General features: G+C 36.6%; 1 protein-coding gene across 4 annotated transcripts; it reads left to right on the top strand.

Moving 5' to 3' along the window:
• Nucleotides 1-213: 213 nt before the first annotated feature.
• On the top strand, nt 214-27,810 carry LOC116289249 (metabotropic glutamate receptor). Of its 4 annotated transcripts, XM_031696137.2 has the most exons (4): nt 214-399; nt 743-788; nt 21,049-22,870; nt 24,810-27,810. In XM_031696137.2, the coding sequence occupies exons 3-4, from the start codon at nt 21,100-21,102 to the stop codon at nt 25,649-25,651; spliced, it is 2,613 nt and encodes an 870-aa protein (XP_031551997.1). In that variant the 5' UTR covers nt 214-399; nt 743-788; nt 21,049-21,099; the 3' UTR covers nt 25,652-27,810. The 4 variants fall into 4 exon arrangements, with proteins under 4 accessions (XP_031551997.1, XP_031552002.1, XP_088885743.1 ...); XM_031696142.2 differs by lacking the exons at nt 214-399; nt 743-788 and adding an exon at nt 6,424-7,229; XM_089029617.1 differs by lacking the exons at nt 214-399; nt 743-788 and adding an exon at nt 10,956-11,207.
• Nucleotides 27,811-27,844: the final 34 nt, after the last annotated feature.

Here is a 27,844-nt window from a genome sequence, read left to right as displayed (position 1 = left end):
ACTTGAAGCGTTACCACTATTTTTAGATACCTTTTAAACATTATTTTCTTTAACAATTATAAATTTTGTAATTATTGAGTTCAGTAATTAAAGACCTGGCACACTCTGAAACGCACTTTTAATGAAACTTAACCGGCCAACCAGTATACAAACTATTGCATTGTTTAATTAAGGTTTTTGCAAGACATGTCCATCAATAATGGGCTTGTACAAACACAAGACTCAAATAATAGAATACTCAATTTTTCGTCGATCGTTAGAGGAATAAGAACTTTTCTCATACAGCTGGTAAATTCACTTATGGAGTTCGAGTTTTGAGGAACTTGAGAACTCTCTCAGGAAAGCAAGACTTAAACTTGTGTTCAAACATTTGAAACCTTCAAAATATCCTTTTCATAAGTAAGTATATCAAGCTACTTCTTATTCTTATTTCTTTTATTTAAAAAAAGATAATGTTATTGTTAAGATTTATTGTATATTGCTTTAAATCTCTCCTTAATAATTAATATTATCTACAATTGTTACAAGCATTTTAAAATATTTCCTCTTTGAAGTTCATTGAATTTAAACGACACGTTTGTGAATCATATATCATTTTCAGTGCATAAAATCCTATTTTCCCAGCCCCCCAAAAAAGCAAATCCAAGCTCTCATTTGACCCCTCCTGAACCCTATTCAATCTTTTGAAAACAAACTTATCTCAAGGGGAAAATTCTTTTTCTATTTTTTCTTTCTCTTTTAGTCGCAAGTGAAATCTTGAATTGAAGTTTGAGAAACACCAAAAGAAAGTAAGTTTAAAACTAAATTTAGCAAGCAAAAAATATTATATTTTTCAAAAGAAATCTTAAAATAATTGGAAAGTTCCACTGAATTATATTTTTTCACTTTGGATATGCTTCATGACTTATTTTTACTTCGTTTTAATAACGTATGGATATTTTGAGCTCGGGGGAAAAAAATTTTTGTTATTAAAAACAGCTTCCGGTGGATTTATTAACGGTATTAGTAAATTTGAAACTCAATTTGAAAAGATTTAAGATTAAAATTCTAAAACTCTGGGCGGAGAGGGAATCAAAGTGACAGTTTCGATTTATGAATAATTAATGACATCCAGAACTATAGTCAAGGCACTTAGGTTGTTTTTCAAAACTCTTGGAAACCCGCCATTTTAATACGGAACTCGAAGATTTTAGTGTTCCCCTAAACAAATAAACTTTACACCAGCTTTTTCTTTTCACATTTAAGTTTGCTTAATGATTTTTGAATATTGGCAGTATATTTGTGCGTTACTATAAAGGCTGTTGTTCTAGATTTCGTTTTTAAGAATAAAGTTAATTGGTCTTGATCAGTGACTGAGGTGAAGAAAGAAAGAAAGAAAAAAGAGAAAGAAAGAAAGAAAGAGAAAGAAAGAAAAAAAAGGGAAAGAAACAAAGAAACAAAGAAAGAAGGAAAGAAAGAAAGAAACAAAGAAAGAAAGAAAGAAAGAATACAATAGAATATTTAATAGATTTATTACTACATATGTTACCGATCCGAAGTAAAGTTTCAATTCAGTGTGTTAAATGAATTAAGACAACACTTCTAATAAGCATGTTTTTTCTTTTCTTTCTTCAATTATTCTTACACCCTATGATTATATAGACGGTGTTAATTAGAATTGTCGCTAGTTCTACATCCGTTACCATAACTTCCAAGCCAAGGTCTCATAAAGACGCAAATTGATTATCTAAAAGACGATAAAATACTCGGAATTTAATCTACTGTAGCTCAGTACCAATTAGAAAAAACAAGCCGCATAACGAGTGCTTCAGTTAAAACGCTATCATGATAGATTCTTATTCGAGACACATTTCAAGTGCATCGGCATCCCAAACAAGGTTCCTGTGTATGGTTTACAAGGGAATGTATGGGAGTTATGATAAAGTTATGAAAATAAAACGTTTCACTCAACAATTTGCCTCAAAACTTGCTGCAGTTGTTGCTTTTACTTTGCGCAGTCTTCTGGCGAAGTTTCAGCGCGATTTGAGGCCGTTTAGTGGGTTTTTTCAAAATCCGCTCTTCTCTACCTAAATTGTTTGGGCTGCCTGTGGTTAAGGCCGATTTTGAAAAAACTAATTTGTGAATAATCTTTTACATGGTAATAATACGTATTAGGTAATTATTAAAAATTTAGGAAATTATTAAGAGGTCGAACATGCTCAGAAGGGATTTCGTGTAATACACGCGCAGTCGCAGTGCTGCAAAATCGAAAGCAGATCTGTGAGTTAGCCATGCCCTGACTTAGATCAGCCCAGAGGTTTTTTCAGGGTTTGATCTGTGAGTTAGCCATGCCCTGACTTAGATCAGCCCAGAGGTTGTTTCAGGGTTCTATCTGTGAGTTAGCCATGTCCTGACTTAGATCAGCCCAGAGGTTGCTTCAGGGTTCAATCTGTGAGTTAGCCGTGCCCTGACTTAGATCAGCCCAGAGGTTGTTTCAGGGTTCAATCTGTGAGTTAGCCGTGCCCTGACTTAGATCAGCCCAGAGGTTGTTTCAGGGTTCAATCTGTGAGTTAGCCATGCCCTGACTTAGATCAGCCCAGAGGTTGTTTCAGGGTTCTATCTGTGAGTTAGCCGTGCCCTTACTTCGATCAGTCCAGAGGTTGTTTCAGGGTACGATGAAATTTGAAGCTTGCAAACGGGGAGAGGGTGCTAACGTTTTTACGGGTAGGAAACTAGATACGTCCTTTGTTCAGTCCCTAATTCTTCTGAAATCGGATCCCAATAAATCATTCTTACCAGTCTCCACATAACAGACTATTTAAAACTATCTAAGAGCAGCATGTCGGACGAAGAGTGGTGCTTCATTAATATCTCCAACACTCTTGACAGCTTTGTCATGTCAAGGAATTATTCTTCCTAATTCATCCGGAAATGACAAAAAGCTTAAAATACATGTCGGTTCTTTAAGTGGGCGAATTTTTTTCCGGAAATTCTAAACTTGGGCTTTATGGAATAGTCAATTGAAAGAGGGTGAATATAATTTTCCAAAAGGTAAGGTGAAAACGGAAAGATAAAGGTTCATCTTTGAGCAGGAGGCTAAAATATTGAAGCTTTTCAGTTTTTAAGGTAAAGTTTTTGTCGTTAAGTTGGAGTATTGGAACTGGTTTTGAGTTCGGGAAGCACTGGTAATTTGCGCTACTAATGCATTGCCTCTCAGCGTTGTGGTCACGAGCTCAGTCTCCATTGACTTAATGCCCGGACCCGCTATATTTGAGTAGAATAGGAATGGGAAATAGAATCAACAACATGGAATTCCTTCAGTTTTCATCACTAGGACCGGCATTCAGGTCAATAGGAATGGGAAATAGAATCAACATGGGATTCCTTCAAGGTTCATCACTAGGACCGGCATTCAGGTCAATAGGAATGGGAAATAGAATCAACAACATGGGATTCCTTCAAGGTTCATCACTAGGACCGGCATTCAGGTCACTAGGAATGGGAAATAGAATCAGCATGGGATTCCTCCAGAGTTCATCACTTGGACCGACATTTAGGTCACCATGGAGCGGAAAATAGGATCACCAGCGTGGGATTTCCCCAAGGTTCATCTATTGGACCAGGATATAGTCGACAGGGAATTGAATTAAATATATACCTTAGTACAGTTGCTTGTTGGTTCTTTCTCTCTTGTGCTGCGATATTTTTCTCTGGGTTCACCTATTTTCGTCTCTCCAATTTGATTATTTTTTTGGGAGGAAGTTTTCTGATCACGCAAGTAAAATTTAATTCCAACTCGTATTTCTTGCAAGTACTGAAGAGCACAGGAAGTCCTTCTTCGTCCGGCCACCTGTTTATCCTCAGTATGGCTTCAAGCTTAGCCCTTTGTTAATATGACATACCTAATGGATGTTATAAGTTGCTCTCCCTATCTTTCAATTTATCGTCTTACTCTATGTCTAACCATGATGAAGGATCGGCCTTCTCAAATTTCAAAAAAAAAAAAAAAAAAAAAAAAAAAAAAAAACATAGAAAAAAATACACATTCTATCGAACCTTGACTAAATGGGCTGATCAAAGTCAAGGCATGGCTAATTCGAAAACTGAATGTGAATTTAGCTTGTTAGGTTTTGAAGAGGGAGCAAAACCGAAGAACCTGGAGAAAAACCCTCGAATCAAGGGAGAGATCTAACAAATGTGTTGCGAAGCCCAGGAATTAAAACTGAGACTTCAGAGGTGAAAGGCGAGAGCACTACTGCTACACCACCGATCCTTGATTTCTCAAAGTAATCTGTATATGGATGGGATAGGAGATTGCATACTGGGCTCTCTTAGTTATTTTTTAATCTAACGTCGTTAGTGGTAAGCAATGAAATGATGCGCAAGAATATGACACGTGATCTGTAAAAAAAAAAAAAAAAAAAAAAAAAAGAAAGAGAGAATGTCAGCCTCCTCTGTCATCAGGAATACAAGATTATCCTTAAATAGCAGATAAGAGGAAGCTAGGGTCTATAGCTGTTTAAAAATAATTCATAGCAATCCTGCTAACAGGAAATCGAGCTGTCATATGATTTGTTGATAGTGAAGAAAACTCATTTTCAAATGAGCGGAGTTTCGACAGATCCACAATACAAGTACTTCCGATTGAAGCCGGTGGAGAGCCTTTATGAATATTATCAGAAAAAATGTCAGTAAAAAAGTCCCCCCCCCCCCCCCCCCCCCCAGATAATCTCTTTTTTATTATGTTTCTGAAATGTAGGTTTCCTTTTTTATGACATGCTTTCTTATTGTTCAATCAATGAAAAGGCGCAAAATCTTATCCAATCGGCTTTACGTATGCCTATACGGAAAGACGGATATCAACCAGGATTCTTGTCAAACAGGATAGGCAAGTCTTCGATCTTCAAGTATCCAATCAGATTCACGCAAAGAAAAACTTCAACCACTAGGATTCTCGTAAATCAGGGGAAAAAAGCAAGTTTTTTTACGGTGTTGTCCATTGACCAATCAGATTAAGGGCGCGAAATGTTATCCAATCACCATTCAAGCATAATTAGCGATCAACCAATACGATTCATTGTCAATTAAAATCGTTACAGCTGCCAGCTGATCTGTGAGAAAATTTTAATCAATCAGAATTAAGAAAATTTGCAAGAGTGAGGTGTCACTTTTCTGTCCTCTTTGAATCATAGATTTCCTGGCCACGAAATGGAAAGAAAAAAAGTTGCTAATACGCGCTTGATAAACAGTGACACAATAATTAAAGGCCGGGGCACTTGGATGAAAACGCCCCAGTTTTTCAAAGTCCAAATAATTGAAGTATTTGTGGATAATATGACTCAATTATGATTATGTAAACCAGATTAGTGAAAATTTTCGCCTGGGAGCCACCTTGCAGTTGAGAATTTTTGGGTTAAAAGACAAAAGAACAATAAGGTTGAGTAAATGACGTCATTTACTCACAATTTATATGCTGCATAAAATTGATAATTTTTATCCGACATATTTTGCTGTGAAGAAAATATGTTGCTTGGCTACTATTGAAGCCATACAGATACTAATGTAAATAAACTAAATTAACTAAAGTTATTTCCAATTTTTATCTATTTTCATCCAAGTGCCCCCTTAATGGGTTTTATATTGTGATTGCAATGTTTATATTTTTCGCTAGTCAATTTTCATAGGCTTCATCACACCATTTATACGTCACTATTTTAGATCAATTGCTGTTTTGTTAGCGCTTTTAGTGGTCCTAGATATCCTGTTTACAGACCTAATGATTCAATAATTGAGGGTCGTTTAAGAAGCAAGTTTATCTTCTCGTAGTGTTGTTGTTCTACATGACATAGATCAATAATGGCGATACGTCTTTGGTCTTACGATTAAGAGTTGCCCTTATAGCAGACATTTGTTTGAAATGTCAGACTTCGAAGATATTGGATGTCGAGTTATCTCATTAAGAATTCTGAATTTTTAATCCATTTTTGACCTTCATGAAAGGTTATTTTCCGTCTCGATAAAGAATAGAGAAAAGGGTTGGAGACAAAAGAGGAACGGCGCGGAAATTGAAGTAATTGATAAACACCTGAGATAATGTAAAGGAAGGGAAAGAGGTAACATAGAAAATATTTGGCAATCTTGAAAGAGGAAAAGACGGAGAAGAAGAAGTAGTGAAGAAAATGAAAAAATTAAAAAAGGAAAGGATAGAGGATCAAATGGGAAAGTCAATAGAACAGAAAAAGTAGGAGAAAGAATAAATGAAATGAAAAAGAGGACATCGATAAAAAAAGAGGAAAAAAGAAAGAAAGATAGAAAGGAAGAAAGGAAGAAAGGAAGAAAGAAAGGAAGGAAGGAAGGAAGGAAGGAAGGAAGGAAGGAAGAAGGAAGAAGAAAAAAGAAAGAAAGAAAGGAAGAAAGAAAGAAAGGAAAAGAAAAATTAAGAAGGAGAAGAAAGTGAAAGAAAGACTGAAAAGAAATAAGAATAAAAAAAAATAAAAAATAAAAAATAAAAAGGAAGTGCAGTGCACAGATACATGAAAAAACAAACAAACAAACAAATAAACAAAAACCAAAACAGAAAAACAGAGGCAAACATCAAGCTAAACATCCCTTCTATTCACTTCATCTTCAATGAATCCACATATCCCTCACACTAGCTTTTTAGATTATATCTCTGATTTAAAGCCATTCATTAACCAGTCGAGTAAAGCTTGTAGAGATAATATTTATGAGATTAATAGGAACCATTCCTTTACTTTTTAATAAATAGACTTCCTCGATTTATTCCGTAGCCAAAAAGGTTTTATCTAGTATATTCTAGCCTTGAATCTCAATTTCCTTATTGTCGACGAAAACTCAGTACTATCTTGTGTAAGCCAATGGTTCTATTTTAGGCTGGAATCGCAACCTTATACGACTACGAACTAGGGGTCGGAGAGATCGTTTCCGTGATTAATGGTATTTTGATGGTATTAGGTTTAGTCTTCAAGCCTAAGAGCCGAAACAGATTCTTCTCGTCTCAATCAGTACGTCGAAGTCTTCGCTAACGGTTCGCGGAACTGTTATTAAAGAGGCCGTGAACTCATTACTTTGGAGATATGAAATACAAAAACCTGAGAAAGCAAAACAAATCGCACTTGCGACCATCCTTCGTTGCTCTGCAGACAACAATTAAAATATAAAGTTTTGACTTTTTGACGCGATGACATCCTGCTACCGTGTTGTTTAGCAAGGTAACCTGCACAACATTGGTGAGTAAATTGGAGCTTATCATTACACTTTATAAATTGATTTTAAGCTTTAGACATTGCTATAATGTTTATAATTATTATGTAATCTAAATTCATTGATAAAAGTCTTTTTGCATGCGCTAAAGATTGGAATTAATTGGTTAAAAAAAGTCAAGTTGGAGTGAAAAGCTTGTGTGATCTCAGTGATGAGAATGAGTAGGTATCTCGAGCCAAATTTGTCTTCAACGCTTTAAAAAATTCAAATTTAAGCTGTAAATTTTCAAGACTTTAGCCTTAAATCTCTCTCGGAACCAAAGCTCTGGGGTGGCTAAGCTTGTTTTATGATCTTTAGTTGAAATGATAGCCTTTATTTTAACAGAGTAATAGCAAAATTATCGTCACCGTTATAATCATAGTTGTACTGTTTAGACGGAAAATTTACTCTAACCCTTTGACATTTTGACGGAAAGCGGCCGTAGCTTCGACTCAATCTGTTTTTCAAATTTACTTTGCGAGCTCTGTGACAGATTTTTTAAAGTTTCCTGGGTGTTGCCTTGAGAATTCACTTGCAACTCGAAGTGAATTCGAAAAACACTTTATTAAAATACGCTCGAAAATAGTCATGGTTAAGCGAGAGAAATAACTTGAAATCAAAAGCAAAAATATTCATTTTAATATTCTACAAAAGGAAACAAAAGCCTGAAAAGCTGTCTGAAAAAATTTATAAAAGTGAGGTAGACGGAAAAAACATGATTCGGAACATGAGTGCAAAAATAGTCTTGCTAGAGTTAAGAGAAAAAGCTTGAAGTCTCAAAGCAAAAGCGTTCTTGGAATACTCTACAAATGTAAAAAAAACAAAAAAAACAAAAAAAACAAACTTGTACCGAGCCGGCAATAGCTTATTCGACTTCACTTCAGTTTGTTGTTTTAGCGAAGTATACGCAGTTGAATTTTGAGGAAGTTTGCAGTTTTTTAAAAAGCTTTTTTTTCGATGTGTCGCTTTGTAAACATAGAACTGAAGCAGCAATTACCAAAAGGGAATTGCAGGAAGTTCCAGACGAATTCCTGTTGCTAGCAAAAAAAGAAAAACTTTCTTTGTCTAAATACCTGCTTTTTACATTAGGAAGAACTATATACTTATGTTAAAGTTTCTAATGATATATCTCTAAAGAAGAAGTAGAAAACGCGCACGCGCGCGTGCTGTGTGTAGTTATAAAGCACGGGGGATTGGCAGGAAAACCAATGAAGTGTTAAGCGAAGCACGAAGAGTGCTGACTACCGTGTTTATATTGAAGACTAAGGACTTGTGTAAAATCTTTGGGAAATGTTTTGAAAAGCAATGTAAAACAACACTTGACTACGCCCCGTGTACCTAAGATTGCTTACAGCGCCCAGCGTACATGTTTATATCACAGTACCGGAGTACCGACACATATACAGTCGTTTTATATTGCTTAATAAATCAAACCTCTATCACCTCCATATCACGGGAACAATTTTAGACCGGAGGGGAAGGACTAGTGCACTCGTACATGAATGTCCTGGCCTGCTGTGCTTTACTGTGATGTTGAACGAGAGTTTACTGAATATATCAAAGTAAGCCGACAGCTGTCCTAAATTTTATCCCGTTAAAGAAAGAGATTATGCGCAGACGTCGTCTTTAATTTCATTTAAACATGTTAGACAGCCAATCAGTTTTCAATATTTTAGAAAACTGTACAATCACTATTGAAAACTTTACACGGACAGCTATCAAATGCGGACACACTTATGGTCGGAGTGGAGAGGGTTAGCCATGTACGGACGGAGATCCGAACCTTGATATCATCGGCTAGAGTTTTGTATTCTGGTACAAAGGCTGACGATGGCCTCATGCGACCATGTTTTTTCTTACGGACACCTGTCAAATACGGACACATTTATGGTCGGAGTGGAGAGGGTTAGCCATGTACTCGTACTCACGGAGAAACATTGATATCATAGGCTAGAGTTTTGTAGTCTGGTTACGAAGGCTGACGAAGGCCTCGCCAACCATTTTGTTCTTACAGACACCGGTCTAATATGGACACATTTTTGGTCGGATTGGAGAGGTGTGGCCATTCGTGTACTTGTACTGACGAAGTAATCCTCGATATCATAGGCCGTTGATGTTTTGCTGTCGAAATCACTTTTCGACGACAAGCCATTACCAACTCTGATAACATCCGCACGGATTTTTCACATCAATTAATGCTTCGTTGTCCAGTGCTGACTTTATCGCACTATTTATCAATCCATTCATGTGTTTCGACATCTTTCCGGCCGTATTTTTTAACGTATATTTTACAACCATCACTCTCCTAAGGAAAGCCATTTTACACACACTACCACGGTCAATATTTACAATATAAAATTCTTGTGTTGAAGAAAACTTGAAAACTTAGCGAAAATCCTCCAATAAAGGTAGAGAACGACCTATCAAACAAACGTAACTCACATATATGGCTCCGACAAGAATTAAACCCGCAAAGCCGGGTATTAACTACACAGCGATAGTATGACTTACGAGACGGAAATGATAAACTATTACCTACCTACCTATTACCAGTGCCTATTACACTTCTGACAACGTTGACAGTATTGATTCCGTCACATGGGGTAAAATGATGGATAACCCGAAAAAAATTCATAGTTTGAAGTAATGTTTCAAATGCGAGTTGTTGAATTCTATATTGGGATTTCAAAATCCGAGTGGAATTTCAAATGTCGAGGCGTAGCCGAGAATACAGTGATGAGTATTTGACACGAAATCTTATACTCTTTTTGTTATGTTTGTTTTTGTTTTAAAGTTCTAGTACTTTGAAATATTTCAAAGTCCGAGTAGTAGGACTTTGAAATGAGTGCTGTCGTATTTCACTGGGGGTTTCAAACTACTGCACGTGGTACAAATAAGAAACCCTGGTTGGTCGATGAGCTCATGCATAATTAATGAGTATAAGATTACGGCTTCTTTTTCCATGTCATATGTTAATGCTATGAAGTGCTTTGCAATACGTCATTGTTTTCCCCATTTCTCTTATAGAAATGATTTCAAGTTAGTTTTCACATAGTAGCTGGTGTTTAGAATTACAAGGAACAACAAATAACCATAAATGCCTCCTCTTTCGTCAAAGCGTTAGCATATGCCATGGAAAAACCTTTATAACTTCAAGAAGCCGCACTCAAACTATGATTTTTTTTTCTGGGTTATTCAACATCTTACCCCATGTAGAATCAATACTGTGAATATTGTCAGAAGGGTGATGATGAGCGCTAACGATCTAAAGCACAATAACAAATTTTCTATTGTTGAAGAATTACTTACCCTGGTCCCAGAGGTTTCTCGTAGTTTTTTTTCTCTCTGTAAAATGCGAGCTGCGTCGTTACAGAGAAAAAAAACTACGAGAAACCTCTGGGACCAGGGTAAGAATTGCTCAGTTTGATAATGATAATTTACGCATTTATTTTTAAATCAAAATATTAGCCCACAACTGGCGCACCAAATTTAATCATTCAATCTTTAGATTAAGTGTGCTGAATGTCATGGAAAATCATACCTCCAAGCGATATCCGTTTTGATTTTTGTCACTCTTGTTTGCTAGATGTCTGATGTGAGACAAGTTTACCGCGCGCGGTTAGCTAGCATCAATGACTGGTGAATCAATAACTGTATAACTGTGTATATTTAGACTATATCGTATTAAAATTTCACGGACCAAGCCTATTTGAGGAACAAGTCGGCAATAAAGCCTTGATTTTAAATATTCGAGCTCACTGAAAGAAAACCGGCAACCATAATTTTATTTATCTCTCTATTACCCTCAGGTATTAGGATACTAAAGTACGAAAATCAATTCTTACTGAAAGGAATCTGTCTAGAAAAGAAAAATACGACGGTTGGGAAAGTTAAGTGTTGGAAATTGAGCAGACATAAAAAACCTACAAAGAACTGAAGTCAACTGAGCCAAGGTTCAAGCGAAAGTAAGTTGCGTTTTGCCGACAAGGATTGGGTACAATTGTACTTGACTGGCAAACACTTCGGTACACACTGCAGTAAGACTGCGTTTTGTGGTGATTGTAGTGGTATTAATGTTTTTGATGATAGAAGATTACGTAGGTGTGAATCAATGGTGGGGTAATTGTGTTCAATCGCCTCTCATCCGAAGGTTGTTTCAGGGTTCAATCTGTGAGTTAGCCATGCCCTGACTTAGATCAGCCCAGAGGTTGTTTCAGGGTTCGATCTGTGAGTTAGCCATGCCCTGACTTAGATCAGCCCAGAGGTTGTTTCAGGGTTTGATCTGTGAGTTAGCCGTGCCCTGACTTAGATCAGCCCAGAGGTTGTTTCAGGGTTCGATCTGTGAGTTAGCCATGCCCTGACTTAGATCAGCCCAGAGGTTGTTTCAGGGTTCGATCTGTGAGTTAGCCGTGCCCTGACTTAGATCAGCCCAGAGGTTGTTTCAGGCCAATCTAACACAAAGCGGGAGTAGCGGCACCTCAGAAAAGACTGCGTCGTGCAGCCATAAAATAACATATAATCTTCTGATAATAGAAAATTATAGTTACGGTGGATGGTTTTGGTTTGTTGAAGCTCAAAACTTAAAGCTTGCCGTACTTGGGAGGTGTCTGCATCAGTGATGTCCATATTACACAGGTATATATCCGTGATATAGGGGTTTTAGAATTGCGAAGGTGAGATAGATGTCCGTATTTGACAGGTCATTGAATTGTTTAGGCCACATAGAGGTGTTCGTATTACACAGGTATCCGTGATATAGGGAGTTTTAGAATTGTGAAGGTGAGATAGATGTCCGTATTAGACAGGTCATTGAATTGTTTAGGCCACATAGAGGTGTCCGTATTACACAGGTGTGTTTTATGTGTATTCAATGCTCTCAGGCTCAGCACGACATCACTTATATGGTCTTTGAAAACTCTCAGTCATTGAATTGCAATACAACACATTAATTCCATAAGACAACTTAGTGGTTTCCACAGTCAAATCTTTCCTATAAAGTCAATATTTCTTAACTTTTATCTCGACTCTTCCCTTGTTTCGGGTCGATCATTTTGATGGTCTAGACAAATATTTCTCTTTCCCTATTGGGGAAAATAATGGCAAAAATATTCAGATGAATGCAGACGAGAAAATATTCCGCTTTATATTTTAGGTACATAAATATTTTTAAGGCAAAATTATTAATAAAGAGACCATGAATACTTCATAATAGAGATTTTTTTCCCCATAAAATAGTTATTTTTAGAAGATTTTTTAATTGAAACGTTTTCATTTATTTTATCTTTAATTCTTTACACTTTACACGTTTAGTTTATATTATTTTAAGAATATATTATTTAGTAATATCTATAAAATATTTATTTTTTGAAGTTTTTTAATGTAAAACGTTTTCATTTATTTTATCTTTAATTTTTTACATTTTTGGGTTCATAAATAATTTTTATTCTTACTTTAGTAATACAGAGAGCAAAAATACTTCATCATATATATATAAATTTAATGAAGCACTTATTTTTTACGTATATTTTTAATGTGACTGATTTTTCGCTTTTACTTCGAATTCGTGGAATTCCGCCGGACATAACAATAATAAAAGAGAGAAAAAAATCGTTAAAACTGAAAAATATAAAAACTTCGTAAATGAGATAAGCTTTTTCATTAGCACGCTGTGTCAATAGAATCTATTGCAGTGTCGATACCTACGTCGAGTTAATCGTAGTTAATCATGGTGTATTTGATGCAGCGCGCTACAGTTGCAGAATTCGGTAGTTTTATTCAAGAAACGCAATATATGAGAATTCTGGTTGCATCTCGTATTTTTCCTTCCATCTTTTCGTCATTTCTTATTCCCTTTCTGCTTTCCCATTATAATTTAATTTTTAGTCTTATCATGAATTTCTCGAATTTTCGTATCTTATTTTCATTTCATTTTCTTTTCTCTTCTCTTTCCCTCCCGTGTTATGTTCTAATTCCTCTTCCTACTCCTGTATTTTTTTCTCCTCTCCTCTGTTGTCTTTTCCTTTCTTACTCCTCTTTCTTTCTCCTCTCTTCTCTTCTGTTCTCTTTTCTCTTCATACTCCGACCCTCTATTTTTATTTTATTTTCTCTTTCCTATTCTTTCTTTTCGGTTTTGCAATTGAGTGTTAGATTTTTGGGAGAGGAAAACTGAGAAAAATCACCAATCCAAAAATATACTATTCGATAATTTAAACTCATAACTCTTTGTCTAAACTTTCGATATCATTCCTGTTTTCTCTCGTTCGAAACCATCACAGGATTAAATTTTCATTATTCAAATCCCTCCCCGTCAAAAATGTCATTTCTTATTTATATATTTGATTGACTGAATACATATATTTTCTCTTTTTCAAGACATTCAGGCTAAATTTTAAAGTAAACAAAAAGGTTTTTCTATTTTGAATCATCATCAAATCCTTTGATATAAAAAAAGATATATTTCTTCCTTTCTAGATATTGGAAAATTACCTAAAAGCATACACAGTCCTAAGGTGTTTGCATTTTTCATTATTTTCCAAATCCTTCACTATAAAAAAGTATTCGATTTATCAATTTTAAAACTGATTTTATAAATATGTATTACCTTCTAGATATTGAAATTGTTTTTTCAAAAACACACTTCTAAGGTGTTTGCATTTTTCATTATCCAAATCCTTCACTATAAAATATTATTCGATTTATACATCTTAAAACTGATTTTCTAAATATATATGTAAATGTTTCCTAATTTTTCTTGCCTTCTAGATATTGAAATTATTTTCTCAAAAACACATGCAGTCCTAAGATGTTTGCATTTTTCTTTATTATTTAAATACTTCAATATTGAGATCTTAATACTAGTCAGTAAAGAAAGAATTCTAATATTTCGCGTTTCCCTATTCATTAAATTCTTAAATAAGATCACGTATCGAAAATCATTGTTGATAACACTGTCGACTTAGCTTCGTCAATCTTCGAGTTTCATTATTTGAAGAGACGCGTAGACAAAGCTGTCAGGAATAGTTTGATCAAAATGAAATATGTGAAGAATGGAGCTAAAATATCTTTGGTTCAATCTCTTTCGCTTCACAGAATTTTTCGGTCTCGAAATGGGACAACATTGAGGCAAACTAAATGGGTCTATTCCCAAATGATTTGTTATGGGAAAACATTTAACCAAACTGAATGGGTCTATTCCCAAATGATTTGTAATGGGACAACATTGAGTCAAACTGAATGGGTCTATTCCCAAATGATTTGTAATGGGACAACATTGAGCCAAACTGAATGGGTCTATTCCCAAATGATTTGTAATGGGACAACATTGAGCCATACTGAATGGGTCTATTCCCAAATGATTTGTAATGGGACAACATTGAGCCAAACTGAATGGGTCTATTCCCAAATGATTTGTAATGGGACAACATTGAGCCAAACTGAATGGGTCTATTCCCAAATGATTTGTAATGGGACAACATTGAGACAAACTGAATGGGTCTATTCCCAAATGATTTGTAGTGAGACAACACTGAGCCGAATTGATGCCCTCCGCTTATTCAGATACTGTAAGTGAATCTTTTTCTAATTGGATACCAAAATCCAACATCTAAAGAGAGCACACGTCAGGCAAGTAAATCCGGCCAAAATCAAAAATAATTCCTTTATCACAACAGTAATTAATTTAGCTCAGACTGACCTTATTTGGTTTTCAGCTTAACTTTATTAATGATGGGAAGTCGATAGATTTTTGTTTCATGGTTATGTATCGAAAGTCAGGATTTTTTTCCATCTTCAAAAAAGGACAAAAAATATCAAGCACTGAGTAGTATTTAACACTGTGCTCAGGCTGCCAGTTTTAAGTTGATAGATTCGTTTTCTTCGACACGACTGCGTGGATCAGGAGTAAAGCAAAAGGTTAGGGATAAATATACAAAATATTGTTTTAAGGATTCTTCGTTTGCTTATTACGTCTTGATACTACTTCTGCTAAGGGAGTCCTTTTCGTAGTTCCTCATCTTGCGACTTCCAAGAGTTAAAACGGCTGAAGAGGTAAGAGAATTCCGGTGAATAGCAGTACCAACACTTAATAAGATAAATGAAGGATTCATTTGCACGGTCTGGAAAACTGTAAGTCCAACTGTAACTGTATCCTGCGATTCCCAAAGGAGAAACATTTGAAAAAAGAAAAGAATTCTTCAAAGATAGTTATGTCAAGACTTAATTTAAGAGGGGAAGCGGAAAACGAAATCTCTGCCGAAAAGCAATATTTTTCGGTTGCACTGTTTTAAGCTTTGCCTTTTTCACTGATGCATCAAGTCAAACCGGAATTCGAACTTTAGATTGTTTTGCTTTTTGAAGGTCAACCAAAGAATGCTACCTAGCAAATAGAGTTGATACATAGAAAATAAAGTTAATACTCTATAATTTGATATTGAGAACATTAAACGGGCTAAAAACCAAAGGCTAACGATAGAGCAACATCTACAATTTCATTCGACCTTTTAATTGGAAAAACAAAGCTTTCAATGATGTGATATATGTGAGGAACAAGAGGAATTGCAAAATACGATAACAATTTTTAAAACGGAAAAATCTTCTGGTTTATATATCTATTTTCTAGATCTATTTCTGTGTTGAAGTTTCGATGATGGATGCATGTGAGATGCTTGTGATGTTTAGTGCCACTATAGAATTTATTAAACTAATAATAAGAATAAAAATATGCGGAATAATTAACCTTTTTATTTTTGAATTTATGCAGATATATTTTGCCCGTTTGAACCAACTTTTTCGCTTTTTAAAAAGAAAAACAAAGAAAAAATAAGGAAGAAATGAAGAAAGGAAGGAAGGAAAAAAACATGAATGAAAATACTGAATAAGAACCATGTTGAAATATACGGTAAAAGAAAAGTATTTTGCAATCTATAAAAAACAAAGTTTCGATAAAGCAAGTATAAGATGCGATGTTTTGACTTGGCCTCTCAGGGCCGTAGCCACAAATTTCTGATTGGTCCGGTTTTCGAGGGTTTTCAGTTTTTCTATTATTTTTCTTATATTTTTTCCTCGAAAGTACCAACCGTACCGGTGGATACGGCCCTGCGGCTCTAATGAGGCCTTCTTTCTTTAAGATGTCTCAGAAGCTTTTTCTAAACAAATATTGAATATAAGCTTTTAACGGTCACATACAAAGCTATAAACGGTATCGCTCCATCCTATATATGTGATATTCTCAAAATACACCAACCTACTCGTAAGCTAAGGAGTGCCACACAAGGAGTAATTTTAAAACAATCTCCATATCGTACTAAGTCATTGGGTGCGCGTAGGTTTGCCGTAGCAGCGCCCAGACTATGGAACCGTTTACCACCAGATATAAAAACATCGCAGTCTTTGGAAATATTCAAGAGAAAACTAAAAACGTTTTTGTTCAATTTGTAACTTTAATCTATTTTTTCGCTTAACATTTCATCGTAATATTTGTAAAGCGCATTGAGAATCTATAATACGCTTTATTATATGACCCGCGTGAATCTTAGAGCCTGGACACTAGCAAATCGAGCAATCTGATTGGATAGATCGCATCTCGGACTGGTCTAGATTCTTCGGTATTAACCGGTCCGATCGCATATTAATCTTACGGCGAAAACATTTTGTCCTTTTCAATGAAAAGTGGTCATATAATAAAACTCTTATCAACCGAGCTTGGTCGGTCTGTACGGGATAATCTTGACCTCGATCGGGTACAGACCTCGCTGCGCTCGGTCTGTACATTCCGACCCAGGTCAAGATTATCCCGTACAGACCTCCCGCTCGGTTAATAAGATCTAAATATAAGAACATATTTATTATTATTAACAATATAAATAAAAAAGAATTTCACTGAAAAGCATTGCGCCTAAACGAAAACAAGTGTTTGTTGTACCGTTTTCAGGTGTGTTTTGTGCATTAGATGGCTCAAAACACTATCAATCAATATCCGAATTACATTCAATTGCCATTGTGCACGAGCACTGAATCTCTAGCACAAAACATGATGGGAAACTCTACAAATTCCTCTGATAACTTTTCCTTCGACATTTCCTATGAAACAGTAAGTATTTCAACAGATGAAAATAAAACAGTAATTCTTTCGTGATAATTCTATTGATTTCTTTGTTCTGATTTGTGAAGCACTCGGTTTCCAATCATGCTTTGTGCTAGAGATTCGTGCTCGTGCACATTGGCACATTCCCTATTGATCAATAATAATATTTTCTTAGTCTTATGAGGGAAGCACTTAACAGCCGGTGGCGAACAAACCTGCAGCCATCGTTCCATGATCGAATTGAATTTAGATCTCTTTTGCGGAGGGAGGAAAACCAGAGAACGCAGCGAAAAACCCTCAAAGCACAGGAGTCTGATAGAAAGCCAACAAGCAACTCTACTAACTTAGCTATGACAATTTTAAATATAATTATCTATATTCTGGTCCTAGTGATGAACCTTGGGGAAATCCAATGTTGGTAATTAATTTTCATCTCATGCATTCCTAAAGCATGAAACCTCATTTTTTCCAGCACAAAAAAATATAAGGAAATCCATTCCTTTTTGGGACATAATATTTAGGGTATTTAGTTTATTTATTTATAGATTATTATATTTATTTTCTGCAGTCTAAGTTTCAAATTAAGCCCACTTTGCACGAAATAAAAGACGAATATACCTTACTATGAATCTAACAAAATAACTAACATAACGCAACGTGATTGGATAGCATATTGAAAGTCCATTTTGATTGGTTATAGCATCGGAAACCATTTGAAAGTTCTGCTGGTATTCAAAATATAATATTCTTATACCAAATATTTTCGATTTTCTTAATCAACACAAGTAAAAATAAAACAAAAGGTGCTACGACATGGATGAGCACTACCTTAGGACATACTTTCAAAAATACTTGACATCATATTGAAATAAAATAATAACAAATTGAACTCAAAAATTATTATATTGCCCGTGTTCTAACAAAGCTAAAATGTTTTTAAATTCATAAAACAGAAAGATAATAAAAAGAGCTTGCCAAAGTTCAAAATTCATGAAGATACGATTTTTGAAAATGTAAATTTTGTATGATAACCTTTGCTGGAGGCAAGAGATTACTCCAATAAATGCTTTTCGTACAATTTACTTACTTTCTTCAAACTTAATCTTCTTAACTTAAGTTTTACTGATTTCAACATGTTCTTTTGAGCTATGGTTATTATTATTCTGTCTTGTGAGTTTTGGAAGAAAATATTGAAAGCTCATTGGAATCAAAGTGGATGAAAAACCACGACTCTGTAAATTCCACTTCAAACTGAAATCCGATTACGAAATATTCTGGGCTTTTTTGATATTCATTCAGAAAAAAGATAAGCGCCAAAATCGGCGTAAATGAGCGAGTTTTAAAAGGAGCCTTAATAATTCATGCTTTTGATTTATTCACTAACGATCAATGTTTGGATCGATAGTAACAAGACATTTCAATAGCCCGGGGTCTTTTTCAATGTTTCCGGAATGGGAAATGAGAAATTTGTCTTTTTTACCTTGATCTGACAAGCAGGAATGAAAGTGTCGTAATAAGAGCTTCGTTAAAATTGTTTTAAAGGAGTTTCTTCATATTAACCGGTAGGAACGAAATCTAATTTTGAAAACGATTTTAAGGAAATTTTGAGATTTAAACGTTGGAAAACACCCCTCAAATGATGCAAACGACTGATCGCTGAGCGATGCTTTTATTTGTCTCAATGTTGTCTCATTTCAACCAGTAGTGCCATTTTTCTCATTGCTAGATTAAATATTTCATTTGGCTACCATTTTTAATAACTATTTTAACTATCCTTTTAAGCTTTTATTTCTTCTTCTTCTGTTTTTCTTGGGCCATGCATTTTATTCCTATGTTCCGATATTTCGCTTATTGGTGCGGTGTGTACTTTAATTTGTTAATAGAAATTAGACCTCTTTAACTTAGGCAACACATTTCCGATTTCATACCGCGTGTCATTCCCTTGATTATCATTTCTTTGCCTAGTAGTAATTTTCTTCACTGTCTAAAACTTGTATAAAAACAATTTGCGAAAATCCTAAAATGCCTATTAGTATCTTCTAGAACGCACCTCTTTCGTTTGGGCAAACTGTTTCCGATTTCATACCGCGTGTCATTCCCTTGATTATTATTTCTTTGCCTAGTAGTAATTTTCTTCACTGTCTAATACTCGTATAAAAACAATTTGCGAAAATCCTAAAATGCCTATTAGTATCTTCTAGAACGCACCTCTTTCGTTTGGACAAAATGTTTCCGATTTCATACCGCGTGTCATTCCCTTGATTGTTATTACTTTGCCTAGTAGTAATTTTCTTCACTGTCTAAAACTTGTATAAAAACAATTTGCGAAAATCCTAAAATGCCTATTACTATTTTCTAGAACGTACCTCTTTAGTTTGGACAAAATGTTTCCGATTTCAGACCGCGTGTCATTCCCTTGATTATTATTACTTTGCTTAGTAGTAATTTTCTTCACTGTCTAAAACTTGTATAAAAACAATTTGAGAAAATCCTAAAACGCCTATTATTCATCTGCTAGGATGCAATGAAACCTGTGGTAGGATTTAGGTATGACTGTTTTTGAAAATTAGTCCCTTTCACAGTTCCCTTGCCATCTTAAAAGGTAGCTGTGCCTTTGCATCGAAGCGAGGGAAATAGTGAGCTTGCAAGACCTTTTCATTAACACCTTGGACAATTATTCACATGTCTCTATCATTGCAAACTCACGTCTCACTTCGATGCAAAGGCAAAACCAAGCTGGCCCAGAGAACTGTGAAGGGGACTATTCCTCTAGGAATTCAATGCAAGGGGTCTATTGAATTACTAAAAATGCTTATTAATGTCTGCTAGACGGATTTAGAGAAATATCCTATTACGCACTGACTATTACTCTTAAATTATTTTAGGTTATTTTTAACGGGTCAAAGTCAATCCCTCCAAAAGAATCTCGCGGATCTTTTCTTTCTTAAGTGAAAAAAAAAAAAAAACATTTGCGGGTTCCCGGCTAGACTTTAACATTAAAAACGTTTCCATTAATTTTTCTTTTATAATTGTTATGAGCATAATATAGGAAAAGCCATCAACTGTTTCATCTTTGCCGCCACTTTTACACTTCCTCTTTTGTGCGCAAAGCTGCTTTCAAGAAATTTGTACTCGTCTCCGATTATTGTTAAGGTAGTCAAGTCTCCATAGACTGTAAACAACTGTCTTTCTGAAGACTCAACTATAACACGAACCAACACATCTAACATTCGTCATGCAATCAAGTCCAAATCGCTCAATCTTAAGATTCTGGGCACAGCTAACTCACACATGGAACTCTTAAACAATCTCTGGGCTGATCTAAGTCAGGGCACGGCTAACTCACCATGGAACTCTTAAACAACCTCTGGGCTGATCTAAGTCAGGGCACGGCTAACTCACAGATCGAACCCTGAAACAACCTCTGGGCTGATCTAAATCAGGGCATGGCTAACTCACAGATCGAACCCTGAAACAATCTCTGAGCTGATCTAAGTCAGGGCACGGCTAACTCACAGATCGAACCCTGAAACAACCTCTGGGCTGATCTAAGTCAGGGCATGGCTAAATCACAGATGGAACTCTTAAACAACCTCTGGGCTAATCTAAGTCAAGGCATGGCTAACGCACAGATTGAACCCTGAAACAACCTCTTGGCTGATTTTTAACCCCACCACACCACCCTTGATTTCTAAAATACTGAGTTCTGACTATCTCTGTTGCAGAATCCATCAAAAACAATTTCTTAAACTAGAAAGTTAAGCTGCACATGCACTATGACTTCACTCAAGCAAGTTTTCATCTGCCTGGCTGTCAGTATTGTGGCAACAACCACAGTGGGAAACAGTCACAGACTTTACAAAAAAGGAGACGTCATTCTTGGAGCGTTGCTGTCAATACACAACAGCGGAGAAGACACAACGTGCGGCAAGCTGAACGTCTTTGGCCTTGGTTTCGCAGAAACTATGATTTATGCGATCGATATTATCAATAACAGCTCGGACATTCTACCCGGGGTCACTCTAGGGTACGATATACGGGATTACTGCGAAAGTCCTACATTGGCGATGAAGTGGACACATGAGTTTGTGAAGAACAACTTCATGGTCAATTTTGATTTAGGTCTTTGTGGGAATCAAAGTCAGTACGCTAATCATTATCATGGAAGGGCTTCCTCTTCGCCAAATAGCTCCAAAATTCTTGAATCCCCCATCGTATCCGTGGTAGGTGCTTATGATTCAGACACAACCGTACTTGTGGCACAACTACTTCAAGTAGTGAACATTCCTTTAGTCAGTCCGTTCTCTACTAGCGAGCAACTGAGCTCATCGTACTACAGCGCGTTTTTCCGTACGGTGCCTCCAGACGGCCTGCAGGCTAAAGCCATGGCTGATCTAATTGAGCGTTTTAACTGGAATTACATCGCTGTTGTTGCCGTGGATCATTCATATGGTCGATACGGAGTCCGGGCCCTGGAAAATGAAGCCCAAAAAAGAAAGACCTTTTGTACAGGATTGATTCAGTATCTTCCTCGTTCAAGTTTTGAGACAAAGATGGAAAATATAATCGAGACGTTATTGAAACGTAAACGAGTGCGCGTAATAGTCCTTTGGGCAAATAGCCATCAGTCGGTGGAGTTTATAAAGAAGGCAATGAATGCAGGTCTTCATGATAAAGTGTGGATCCTGAGTGATGATTTCGCAACATCTTCGAACGATTATTATTTCAAGGAGTTTACCAACAAGGTAAAAGGGGTGTTCCTTGGTGTTGCTCATCACCTTCATAATGATTCATCGTTGTCTCGGTACATGAGTTCGCTGCCATTGTTAGGAAAGCGTCACGGTTGGTGGGATGAGTTCCTTGAAGAAGAATTCAACTGTACTTCCTCGTCTTCTAAACCTTATTTGCCACAATGCAGTAAGAGAAATCTAAAACTTTCGACAAGCACACTGAAAAATCTTTTCAATCCGTTCACTCCATACGTCGTTGACGCAGTTAAAGCCATTGCACATGCAATAGATGCTATGTATAGATGTAACGAGAGTATTCGCCAATGTCCTAAGACTCGTCCATTCATCAAGTCAGAAGACCTCGTTGATTACATCAGAAATGTAACTGTACGAGGTATTACAGGGCAAGTCTGGTTTGACGGAAGCGGAAATCCCAAGTCATCTAGCTATGACATCATCAATATTTACAACCAATCAGGTTCTTTCATGAAGACTACAATTGGCACGTGGGGCATCAATGGCGGATTACAGATCAACGCTAGTCTTATCAAGTGGTCTGTGCCTGAGAAAGAAGCACCGTCGTCCATTTGTACGGAGAGGTGTTCTCCGGGTACATGGCGTACGCGAATGAAGAACTGTTGTTGGGAGTGCATGCCGTGTGACAACAGCAGTGTCAGTAATTTATACGATGCACCACAATGCAAGAGATGTAATGGAGTTTTGGTACCCAATGGTATGAAGACGGCTTGTATTGAAGTGACTGTTGTTAATGTGAAGTTTTCGAGCTCCGTGGGTATCATCTTTACAACCATTGCAGGTATGATGAGACATTAATTTACTTGTATTGATTACCGAGTTGTCGTGGGCATTCATTTATTAAAGGCGCGATTACACGGAGCAATTTTCTCTGCAACTTGCCTCGCAACAGCGTCGTGACATAAGTTTCAAGAGTGTCTACACGGTGCAACGGAGACGCAATCGTTGCCAAAAGTAGAAACGAATTCTACTTTTCGCAACGATTGCTGCAACTTGTCTCGCAACATTTTACAAATTGCGCTGTAATTTACACGCTGCAATGCTCCATGCAACTTGTGTCGCAACGCCGTTGCGAGACAAGTTGCAAGGAAAATTGCTCCGTGTAATAGCGCCTTAATGCCTCCAGGTATGCATTAATCCAGTGGCGAATCCACGATTTTAAAGATGGGGATTTCAAAATGGTAGCCTCTCTGAGAAAAAGCTGGTAAAATTGCCATCGCAAAAGAGGGAGTTCCAATACTCCCATTTCGAGTTCGCCTTTGCTCAGTCTTAGCCTCGATTGTGTACAAATGTTCTTTTCTTTTATTAAGGCCCATTATATAGTAAGGAATGTACGCACTACGGACTAATACGAGCTGATTAAAATGGTTTGCTTGGGCGGGTGTAGGCCGGATGGTCGTGTTAGCGGTCTTTCCGGGCTCTCCTCTCCTCTCTTGAGGCTGGCGGTTCGGAGTTCTGCGTGAAAACCGCATCGTATATGATATATGATATATTTTTATATTATGTATATTTGCTTAACTTTAGAAAGGTGTCCCCCAATTAGCCTACTATAATGTAAGCTAGATATTTATGACACATAAATAAAGGTTATTATTATATAATTATTCATAAAATACCTATATTTCTCCTTTTCGAAAAACTGATTTCACATGTGAAAATGTCGTTATCAAGTGTATTCAGGCTATTGGTTTATAAATAAAAACTTTTTATAATAACAAAAAAGTTATTAAGTTGATTTTATGGATAATTATATAATAAACAGAATATTACATGGGCGCTTGGAGATACGAAATTTATTATTATTATTATTATTATGCCACGGGTTTTAGTTGAATAGCTGAATATTTTAACGCACAAACGAGACTAAGGCTGAGCAAAGAGAACTCGAAACTGGAGTAATCCATTCTACTGAGCGCCGGCAAAGAACATGATTAGCTTCACAAGATCTCACAAACTAAGGGGGGTTCAATTATGGAATCTAAGAAACCACCACGGATCCGCCACTGATCCATCCATTTACTCACCGTTCCATCCATCCATTCATCTATCGTTTCAGCCTGCCCATGCATCCATTCGTCCACAAATGCATTCATCCTTTCTTCTATCCATTTTGGTATCCGAGCACCTGTTCATCTATCCATCCGCTCTTTCACCCATTCTTCCCTCCAATATGCATTTATCGACCCGTCCATGCATCTATCAAAATATTCACTATTGTACGTGATTATATTACATACATCTACTCATCCATCCATCAATCCATCCATCCATCCATCCATCCACTTACTCACCATCCATCCATCCATCCAACCATCGATCGATCCACCCATCCATCCATCCACTTACTCACCATCCATCCATCCAACCAACCATCGATCGATCCACCCATCCATCCACTTACTCACCATCCAACCAACCATCGATCGATCCACCCATCCATCCATCCATCAATCCATCCACTTACTCACCATCCATCCATCCAACCAACCATCCATCGATCCATCCATCGATCCACCCATCCATCCATCCATCCATCCATCCATCCATCCATCCATCCACCCACCAATCCATCCATCTATCCATCCATCCGTTGCAAAAAAGCAGTCATCTTTATTTTTACTTATAAAAACCTAAACATCTCTAGTTTATATTCCGTTGATAATATCTAGTTTATCTATGATACCCATATATCGGTATATACTTTTATTTTTTCGCTACAGGCATTGGAATACTCTTAGCAATTGTATCACTTTTGCTCTTCATAAAGTTCTACCACACACCCCTAGTCAAATCATCCAACCGAGAGCTCAGCTTTTTCCTCTTGGCCATCATCGTGTTCGGCTTTGCTCTGGCCATCGTCCACGTTACGCTACCAACAAACAGCATTTGCAAGCTTACCCAGCCATGGCGCTATTCGATACACTGCCTAAGTGTGTCAATCCTCTTTATCAAAACAGTACGTATGGCTCGAGCGTTCCAGTTGGAAATGCCAGGACTTCCTAAATTCTGCAAGCGATCTGTAGTGAATGCGAAACTCCAAGTCATCACTTTGGTTTTCTTGAACACTTGTCCTGTTCTACTGGCAATACTATGGAGAGTCCTAGATGAACCTCACGTCGTGAAGGAGTACAATGAACTCCCTCATGAAACCCGAGTGGAATACATTTGCAAGCCTTACCAGGGGAACACAGGCTACGGACTTGAGCTCTCAAGCCTATGTTACCTAATTCTATTAACAGTCATGTGTATATTCTACTCATTTAAGGCCAGGAATTTACCTGGAAACTTCAACGAGACCAGATACATTGGGTTATCGTTGTATATTCTTCTACTATCTTGGTTGGCGTATTTTCCGATTAACTCTGCCCTAAAGGGTTGGTACGTGGCTGTTATTTCAAGTGCTACAGCCTCGTTGGCTTCGTACGGTCTTCTGGGGTGCATTTTTGGACCCAAAATATTCATAATCTTATTCCACTCGGAAATGAACACCAATGAGTTCGTCCGCGCGGAGTTACGAATCGCAAACAGAGGGACGAATTCTGTGTCTGCTCAAAGCAGCTAAGTACAAATTGGAATCACAAACTCTGATTCCTTTTAACTTTGGAACTTTTTTTAGGTTTTGGTAAGCCCAATCGAATCCCCCTGGTAAAAATCCTGGAACCGCTTCTAAAATTCCATAAAGAAAAAGTATTATTTGTATAGGAAATCGCACGATCTCGAGTACGATTCGGAATTCATAGGTACGAGTGATGTTTTGAAAGTTTTCAAAATTGGACGAGCCTTTAGGCGAGTTCAATTTGAGGACTTTCAAAACATCACGAGTATGTATAAATTCCGCATTGTACGAGAAGATTATGCGATTTTTTGTTTATAATACACTCAAAAAATTGAGCCTTAATTGGGACTCTACAGAGTCCAATTTGGGATTTAATTATACTCCTCTTGCCCAATCAGAAAGAGTAGGAACTCGTGGACAAATTGAGTAATTTTGTAGAGTGTATTATAAAGTAAGAAATAGTCCTAGCTTTCTGAGGGCAGTACTCAACGAGTGTCAAACTTGCAAGCCTACAACACTCGTTTCCTGATGGAATTGGAAGTTTAACGTGGATTTTTGGGGAGACAGAAAAACCAGAGAACCCAAAGCAAATCTTCGGAACACAGGAGAAGGAAAAAAAGCCAAAAAAATGGCCCTTTTGATAATTGCTTGTAGATGACTCAAAGAAAGGAAGAAATAATACGATAAAATACACCTGATGAACGAAAATCAAAGAGCAATGTTTCATCACGGTTCGAGTATCAGTAAACAGTACCTAATAAAATATATATTTAGCAATTAGTCATCGAGGCTATGAGTCAATATGGCTGAATGGGCTATTGACTCATACATAGGCCATGAGGGCGAGAGGACTAATTATTTTAGTCAAATTCAACTTGTCAGTCAAATATATAGATGCAAACTTTTCAAAGCCGTCACTTTTCGCTACTAGTCTAGTAGGCTATTGCTTATAGCCTAGTAGTAGCTCGTCCAATTAAAATGCAGCATTGATGATTGACTGCTAGTTGGATTTGACTAAATAGGCCCTTTGCAGTTCACGGTCACGTGTCTGTACTGGAATGCAAAATTTTTGTTTTTATATTAAATTGGTGATTCTTTTTAGCTACTTGTAAAGAACTGAATGAAAACATGTGTATCCAGTGTGTTACGAAATGTAGTTTTATTACGATCTCTCGAAACAGGTTGTAGAAAGTTTGTTTGCTCACCACGTATATTTCACCCATGGGAATCAAGATGTTCATTCATTTGCTCTCAGTGAATTAATCAGCACGTGATTGCTCAGCTGCAAAGGGCCTAATTTAGCCAATAGACCTTCGTGGTCTCTTAGTTTAGCTCATGTCTACATTTTTTAAAGTATATATGTACTTTTAAAAATGCATTGTATATAGCTTTGTAAAGAAGCAGTTGAATTTGTTAGTGATATCTTATTGTTTGTAGTGACTGAGAAAGAAAATAGGCCTCTATTACCCATTCTGGGGTTAAGAAAAAGACTCGGTCGAGTTGGCATTGCAGTGCATTGTGGGACTGTTTGAGTGGACGAAATAGTTTCCATCTTGTAAACATGTTCCATAAATCAACCTCAATATACACTGCAATACCAACTGGAATTCAGTTTTAAAGACCTGCAATGCAGTTGCAAACGAGATTACTTCAATAGCCTTTCATCGATTGGAAAAGTAAACTTGGTTTCAGTTTGACCAACATGAATGACGTACTTTTCAATCTGGGTTCTGGTCTATCTTTCTAGGCTTGAAATATCAAAAAAAAAGAAGTTACTGAGACGACTTTGGATTCAGAATTACAAACATAAAAGACGGACTTTACAATGGGTTCCCTATCAATATTATGGATTAAAATCAGTCAATTATCGCAATAAAATGTAACAGTAATGATAAAAGGGTAAATTTTACACCGTGAAAAGATGAAAAAACTTACTAAATTTGCTTTAAAGTAGTGATAAATTATGCGTTTGGTGTGTGTAATGAAATAGAGAGAATAAGAGAAAAATATCAAATGCCCTTGGCGGGAATCGAACCCACGTCTTCGGACTAGAATACCGAAGACGTGGGGTCGATTTTCCGCCAAGGGCATTTGATATTTTTCTCTTATTCTCTCTAAACTTACTTTAGTAAGTTTTTACATTTTTTCATCTTTTCATGGTGTATAATTTACCTTTTTATCATTACTGTTTCATTAGAA

Source organism: Actinia tenebrosa, unplaced genomic scaffold (genome assembly GCF_029948245.1).
Source record: "Actinia tenebrosa isolate PJP-AT-01 unplaced genomic scaffold, QUT_ActTen_1.0 PGA_scaffold14__42_contigs__length_11649687, whole genome shotgun sequence".
Taxonomy (NCBI): domain Eukaryota; kingdom Metazoa; phylum Cnidaria; class Anthozoa; order Actiniaria; family Actiniidae; genus Actinia; species Actinia tenebrosa.
Note: the sequence above shows the minus strand (reverse complement) of the source record. Positions and strands in the feature narration are given on the sequence as shown.